The sequence below is a fragment of the Aplysia californica genome, unplaced genomic scaffold, assembly GCF_000002075.1.
Source record: "Aplysia californica isolate F4 #8 unplaced genomic scaffold, AplCal3.0 scaffold00273, whole genome shotgun sequence".
In the NCBI taxonomy this organism is placed as follows: domain Eukaryota; kingdom Metazoa; phylum Mollusca; class Gastropoda; order Aplysiida; family Aplysiidae; genus Aplysia; species Aplysia californica.
The window spans coordinates 596684-604967 of NW_004797543.1; the positions used below are offsets into that span (position 1 = coordinate 596684).

At 41.0% G+C, this 8284-nt stretch overlaps 1 protein-coding gene across 1 annotated transcript in view; it reads right to left on the reverse strand.

Moving 5' to 3' along the window:
• The window catches only part of LOC101848596 (receptor-type tyrosine-protein phosphatase O), a 34892-nt gene that overhangs the window by 19994 nt on the left and 6614 nt on the right, over window positions 1–8284 (reverse strand). Inside the window, exon 4 of the mRNA XM_005101197.3 lies at window positions 7104–7227. Coding sequence (XP_005101254.1) covers window positions 7104–7227 — 124 coding nt within the window. The remainder of the gene's footprint in view (window positions 1–7103; window positions 7228–8284) is intronic.

The window sequence follows — 8284 nt, forward strand, 5'->3', positions numbered from 1 at the left end:
AATATGTTTTCATAGATATTTAAACTGTTGGACTTGTTTGATCTTTTCACCTTTGCTAATGAGAATACAACTATGATTTGCTGCTTTTTTTTTTGGATATTACCATACATTCTGTTTTCTTTACATTCAACAATAATCCTTTATGTTCACTTTCTTTTACATTAGTATCTAGAAGCAATTGAATGTCCTTTTCGGAGCCTGCTATTAAAACCGTTTCATCTGCTTACCTGATGTTATTCTCTATTTACTTTGAGGTCTGGACATTCTTCTATGTTTCAAAGGATTGTGTCACTGAACATGTCAGAGAGGTCTTGTGACAAAACACATCCTTGCCTCACTCCTCGCCTGATCTGCTTATATTCACTGTATTCTCCATTAATTCGTACTGCAGCGTTTTGGTTCCAGTACAAATTTCTGATAATTCTTAGATCTTTTCCATCTATGTCTAGCTTTTCCAGTGTTTTTAATAGCTCATCATGTCTAACTTTATCGAACGCCTTTGAATAATCTATGAAGCATAAATACAGATCTTTCTGTCCTTCAATACATCTTTCCATTAACATTGTTAAGGTGAATATAGCATTTCTGGTACCCTTGTCAGGAACAAAGCCGAATTGCGTTTTAGATATATCTGGTCTTACACTTTTTCTCAATCGCCCCATTATTACTCGCAGCAATATTTTTGTAAAATAACTCACAATGCTAATTGTTCTATGCATATCCCACTCAGTGGTACCTGGTGTTTTAGGTCGTAAAGCGATAAAAACTGACTTCACCATATCTTCTGGGATCTCACCGCTGTCATAAATAGCATTTAGGAGCTTTGTAGTTATTTCAGTGCCTAGTTCTTCAAGCGCAACAATCACTTCAACAGGAATATTATCTGGCCCTGTGGCTTTTCCTTGTTTCACTTTCCTAATGGCAACTTGTACTTCTGCTTTCAGTATTGGTGGTCCATTTATTTCATTCTCTATTACCGGTTTGTCTCCTCTATTACCTTTGAAAAGTTCTTCTATATACTCTGACCATCTGTTTAAGACATCCCCGTTGTCCATTAAAATATCCCCTCCCTTTGATCTTATGCATTCTGTATTTGAGCATCCTTTTATCCCACTTCTTTGGTTTTGGAATGCATGAATTTGCTGTCTTTGTTTTGGTTCTTCTCTATTTGTTGACACTGATCATATATCCCGGTTTCTTTTGATTCGTTGCATTTTTTCTTTATTTCCTTGTTTAAGATTCTGTACTTTTCAACATTTGATTTTGCCTTTTTTCTCTCTTCCGTTAGTTTTAATATGCCCTGGGTCATCCATTTTTTATTAGCCTTTCTAGCTTTCGGGGGGATATTTTCTTCCACAGCTTCCATTATTGAGTCTTTCATTTTCCTCCATAGTTTTTCGGATTTTGTAATGTTTTCCAAAGCTTGAAATTTATTTCTTACATCTATGTAGAAACGTTCTTTCATTTCTTGATTTGTCTTTAAAAGGCCTATATCAAATTAGGTTGATACTTTGACTTTTTGAGTTTCTTCAGTCTTATCCCCATTTTACACATGACTGGTACATGGTCACTATCACAGTCTGATCCTGGCAGTGATTTAGATGATTTTATTGTGTTTCTAAAACGTTTCTGAATAAGTATGAAGTCTATTTGATTTCTACTTCCATCGGGTGTTTGATATCATAACATTATTTTCTCTGCACCATTCTACCAGTCGTTCCCCGCGTTCATTCTCTTTACCCCGTCCCCAAGGCTCAACTATATCTTCTATACGTGTACTTCCTGCGTTGGCATTAATGTCTCCCATGACTATCTTTACATCCTGTGATTTTAACTGTTTCAATGCCTTATCAAAGTCTTCATAAAATGTCCCAATTTCCTCGTTGTCGAGCTCTGATGTTGGTGCATATATTTGGATGACACCTATGTCAAAAGGTTTTCCCTCTAATTTAGCCACGATGACTCTATCTGACACTCCCCAAAAACCTTTGATGCTCTTTGCTGTTGCTTCGTCAAATAAAATTCCGACTCCTCTTTCATGGGTTTTTCCTCCTGAATATATAATTGTTTTGGATCTTCTTTTAATCAAGCCTGCCTCCTCCCATCTAACTTCTGAAAGACCTAACATATTTAGCTTCTTCCTATCCATTTCCTGCTCTATATTATCTAATTTGCCTTTCCGGTACATTGTTCTTACATTCCATGTGGCTATGTTAAGATGCTTATTTTTGCAGCCAGTAGCTGGATGACGATCGGGCGCCACCAGCTGTCCGTTGCAGTCCCTACCGAGCGGGGAGTTCTGAGCTGGATCATGAACCCCCTATCTCGTGATGGCTTCCCGTCGCCTGAGGACCGATCACGAGTTAACTCGTGATGAGAATAAAAACCCGAAAAATCGTCCAATCTCATATATTATCCATGTTTATTGTAATATCCGGGTACTCGATCCATTCCTTCTTCCGGTGACCTAAAGAAGAGTGACTCTCAACGAACGAGGGAGATTTTGAAGTTTGTTTTTCGATCGACATCAAATCATGTCTCGACCCCAGTGAAAAAAGGCTACTGAAGTGATTGAGTTCTTCCAGACGCTCGATTCCGATGTTGAAGAAACTGATTCTGATGGGGAATTTTTTTATTCAGGTGAGAAATATTTACATCTTGGTGATAACAGGGGTGTTATCAGTGCATCTCGAGACTGACTATCACGACTGAGGAGAGAATTTTGTTCTTGATGGAGCAAGTTTAGATCTAGATCTATCACTTTCGAGAAGTAAACAATGCCACACCTACTTTTTGTGTTTACTTCTTGTACCTCATTTCACCATGACAAAGATAACAATCTAGATCTAGATTAGATTTTATTTTGTTTTAGTACAGATCTATAAATCTAGATTTAGATCTAGGAGGCTATTTTGTGCTTGTGAATCACTACCAAGCTATTTTCTACTAGATCGAGATCTAGAACTGAAGTCATTCCGTAGTACCAAGTCAGGTCCAGACTAAGATTTATTTTGTCAGCCCAAGATCCTGTATCATTGCTCTTATTTACATCTAGATGTAGATTTTAAGATTCTGTTTCTAACTCAGGCAAGCATTATAAAATTGAAATTGATGCTCTGTTATTTTGAGTCGTCTAAATTTTTCGAACATTCATGTTTATACTTTCAGGTCCTGATGAGGACAGTGACGATGCCAACTCAGGACCTTCAACGTCTGCGGGACCGCCTCCTAAACGCATGCGACCGTCTGGTGATGTGGCACCTGCACCTGCACCTGCACCTGCACCTACACCTACAGGTGACTGGACTGAGGATCTGACTGGGTTTCCTCCTGGGGTCCCCTTTACTGGGCAGCCTGGCGTGCACGTATCAGATAATGTCGTGACTCCTTTGGAATTTTTCCATCTCTCCTTCACCGCAGACATCCTACGAGTTATCAAGACAGAGACGACCATGTACGCTGCTTCGGAGCTGGGTCGAAGACAGCTGCCCCCTGAGAGTCTCTACAAGAATTGGAGCACAGTGACACTGAAGGAGTTGTGGGGGTTCTTCACCATCTGGGTGCACATGTCACTGGTCAAGAAACCCTGTCTGAAGGACTACTGGAGTACGGCAGAAATCATTCGCACATCGTTCGCCTCCAAAATAATGTCAAGGAACCGTTTCATGCAGATTCTTGACCTCCTGCATCTCAACGACAGCACCACGTACGTCCCCCTCCGAGAAACTGGTCACGACCCTCTCCATAAGCTGCGACCAATTATCGATCCCCTTTCTGCTACTTTCCGAGACCTCGTGACCCCTCAACAGAAAATCGTCATCGATGAAGCCATCTGCCCATGGAGGGGAAACCTGCGGTTCAGGGTGTACATGAAAGACAAGCCCAACAAGTGGGGGATCAAGTTGTACAAGCTGTGCGAGAGTGCCTCTGCGAACGTCTGTGCCTTTGAAATTTATGCCGGCGACCCTACCATCAGCAACAAACCCGTGTATGTATGCCGACGAATGATGACGCCGCTAAAGAACAAAGGGTACATTTTGTACACGGACAACTACTACATCTGTCCAGCTTTGTACCAAGAGATGATCGCAGGCGGCACCATGATCGTTGGTACGGTAAGAGCCAACCGTGTTGGTATGCCGAAGGATTTGGCAGCGCTAAATTAAGGACTGGAGAGAGTGCGCACCGACGGCAAGACAAACTGGTGGCCCTCCGTTGGCAGGATAAAAAGTCTGTCAACCTTCTGACAACGGTGCATGACCCACGGAGAAGGGTGACAGTGAGATCAAGGGCCCAGACCAAGGTGAAAGCGCAGGTGGTCCAGGATTACACTCCCAACATGAGGGGTGTAGACCGCAGCGACCAACTCATGGTTTATATGCCCTTCATTCGCCGCACCATGAAATGGTGGAAAAAACTGTTTGGGCATCTGTTTACCCTCATGAGGAAACAGACGTCAACAGGTGGGAAGCCTCTGCCAATTTCCAAGTTCATCCAGAAGCTTGGACAGGGCATGGCGGAGGAATTCTTGGGCAGGCAAGAAGGAGATTCCGAGGACCCAGCTCCCACACAGCTTGACCGCCTTCGCTCACGTTGCTTCCCGGACTACATTCCTTCAACTGAGAAGAAGAAACGTCCCACCTGGGAGTTGCAAGGTGTGCTATGAGAAGGCGAAGCAACCGGGCTCCACAATGAAGCAGAAAGAAACGTCGTTCTGGTGCCCATACCACAAAATACCCCTGTGTGTGGTCCCCTGCTTTCAGGACTTCCACACAAAGAAGGAGTACTGTAACTAAACCCCCTGCCCCCTGGAATACTGGAGTATATACTTATTGGATACACAAGCCTTTGGTGAGTCAAACTGCATGTTTTTGCAGGTATGTTTTGTTTTGCTTTTTCACGAGGCTTCTCATATTTTCTCTCAACCTCTGTCTGTGCCAACCATGTGGGTTTTGATGCAAAATGTAGTCTTTTTTTCACCAGAATTCCAAGCATACACATGTCTTGCACAATAACAGTTATCAATCTTTACTTTTAGGGTCTTTTTACAGCAAATATAGGTAACAACCTAGCCAGGGTTGTATCATGGATGCTGAAAATATTTTTTTTTAATTTCTCAAAAAGGGTGTGTTTTTGAAAATTCGTGGGGAAAAAAGTACCCAACATGTGTTTAGAAAGGTTGTATCTGTAAGTGTGCCAAATTTCAGCTTTGTAACCCAACAACAACACCACTAAATAATCTTTTGAAAACCCTCCAAAAACCCTGGTCCTAAGGGTTTGTGTCCAAAAATAGGGCTGGTCCCGAGTGAGCTGATAAATGAAGTTACTTTTCCATGACTATTCTTGGGATATTACAGCAGTGGTTTCCCGTTGCCTACTGCCGGTTTGTGTACAGTTTCTCTGCTAGCCTTTGTCATCCACTGACAACCCACAAGGCAGTGGGGGCTTTGGTAGGATTTATGGCGCCTCCCGTCGCCAGGATGGTCCCTTTTTCAAGTGTATGAGGTATTTATTGAAGCACCTGTGCCACCAGGGTTCCCCTCTACTCTCCACGATCATCTCCCATTTGGTTCGCGACTGCTTAGCAGCTAACCTCCATATCTGGAGGCCTTTCCCCGATCCACCACTCGGGGATGCGCTGGGTTGGGTATGAGGACCCAATATTAAATCTTAGTACTTCCCAAGACATTACATAACAGAAACGATGTGGGACAGGGGAGTCAGAGAAAGGCAAAGAATAACATGGATGGAAAACATAACATGGACTGGACTGGATATGGCGGAATGTGCAACGGCAGCTCGCGACCGTGAAAGACGGAGGGTCATTACACGTCAACCACTGAGTAAGAGATGACACCTCAAGGTATCCAGGTATCGAGGTATAACAGAAACACAAATTAATAACCAAAGGGTGTATTTCTAGTGGAAAGTGACTAGTGTTCGGAAATAAAATTTGAGTTCATAACGGACCTAAACACTCATGGTATTCACAAAGTTGGCCACTATTTCACTCTGTATCTTGAGGCGTGGGAGAGACAAAACAATGCAATAGTGCAACCGAGCTGTTGGGATTCTTTTCTCAACACTTGCCAGTTCCTTACCAAGGGCACAGGATATTAGACACTCTCTTTTTTAGGGTTGTTTTTTTTACTGCATGAAGCCTTCTACTTTATACCACACACGCCAAAGAAAAAGTAATCCAAATAAACAAACATGACTATTGTGTTTAAGAGGCAGTTAGGACGCCAGCCGGGCAGAATTCGAATTTCAAATGTGTTTCCCATTGTAACAAAAACATCCCTATCACAACCCTTCACCTTCCTGGATTCCAGATGTACTGACTGTGTCTCCCCATAGGAGCAACAAGGTTGTCAAGATGTGAAAGGAGGGAAGTAGTACTTGGGCTATCTACTTCCTCTATACCTACTGCCCAGGCAAAGCTGTATCTCACAAACTGTTTTAATCAACATCGATATCGATAGACAGCTAACGACCTTTAAAAGGGAGGAGGTCAGCTTTTGATCTCCTCCGTGCCACTCATATTTCAGAGTACACAACAGTGGGTGGTTTTGGAATTTGCCACACTTAACGTCCAAATATATCAGGTGTTGACGAAACATAAAGGGAGTAATTGCAAAGGAGACCAAAAGGTTTGCAATCAAGAGAATAAACAAACAAAAAGATTAATTTCAAACTTGCTATACTTAATGTCAGAGGTAACATTTTTCCTAAGAAGAAAGAACACTGTTGACAAAGTTCACTTTTACCGTCACTTAAATTCTTTATCTATTACAGAAGTCTATCAGACTTTCTTTGCTCTTACAGTCTAAGATACAGCTTTGAAGCTACATAATCGAAAGAGTTGTTGAGACAGCTTAGAGAAATAGACATACTGTGGTTTCTACTTTTCTCCCGATTGTACTTGGGTATGTAAATGTTCTCCATGAAAGGTGTAGACGTCATGTGATGACCTGACTCCCTACCTAGCTATCCCAGCAGACTAAAGCTGGTAACTTTTTGTCATTGGTTGCTGTTGGTTAGTTGTTTCTTTTTAAACTAAGAGGATAAAATCCCTTTTCATGGTCGACTTCATTTGAACTTACCTGTGATGCTTCTGCCTTCTACGTCGGCAAACAAAGAAAATGACACCCAAAATGATCCCAACAACCAACACAGAGCAGATGACAGCCAAAACAATAACAACAACATTGTCATCGTCATCATCCACTGTAAAAAAAAAGAAAGTAACAGTCAATAATACAACGAATACGTAGTCTACCCCAGTTAAAGCGAAACATTTCCATAAAAATCAGCCCTGCTCATACTCCATAAACATTCCCCCTGATTCTGATAAATTGATGTCTCCACTTTTATACTCTTTTCCAAAAGAAACTTGACACATTTTCTTTATACTTAATACTATTAAATCAAAACGGATAATGATGATATTTATGTACACTGCAGTGTGTTGGTTTTACTATCTTCTGAATCAATTTTGACAGCACAACTAAGTGAGTTCGCTCAATTCTGTGTCTTTAGTATGATTTCATTTGTTAACGTTTTATTCTGTTACGCTTGAGTTTTCTGTGTTGTCTTTGCTATCAATGTGTAGCTTATTTCAAAAGACAAACTATTTTCTGACCATTACTTCAACTTACTTGTGTTGAATGTGACTAAAACCAAGCCTGAAAAACATTCTGTGTCTACAAGGAACATCAAAGGAATTGACATTAATAAGTTTAAAATGGATTTGTTGAAATCTTTAAGTAACTTTAAAACAGTCTGTGTTGATTTGTATAATTCCACTGTTAGGGCAGTTCTTGACAAGCACGCACCACTTGTAACTCGTCGTCTGTCGACTAGACCGTATGCACCATGGTTTGGAGTTGAGGTGAAAGCTGCCAAAATCGAATGCAGGAAGGCAGAGAGACAATGGCTTAAAACAGGGCTCACCATCCACAAGCACATTTTTAGATTAAAGAAGCAAGGGCTGAAATTTGTAATTAAATGTGCTAAAAAGAAATACTATGTTTCTAAATTGGAAAATTCAAAATCATGTAAACAATAAATTGTTCAGCATTTGTGATGAACTAATAGGGAGGATCAAAGAGACACGTCTCCCGAATTCTTTTAGCGATCAAGAACTACCCGAAAAGTTTGCTGATTATTTTACAGATAAAGTCCAGAAACTAAGAAACGACCTTGATGACTATGAAACATGTTGTGATTTTGATGTATATGATGGGGTGATTCTTGATAAGTTTAAACCTGTTTCTGAAGAATA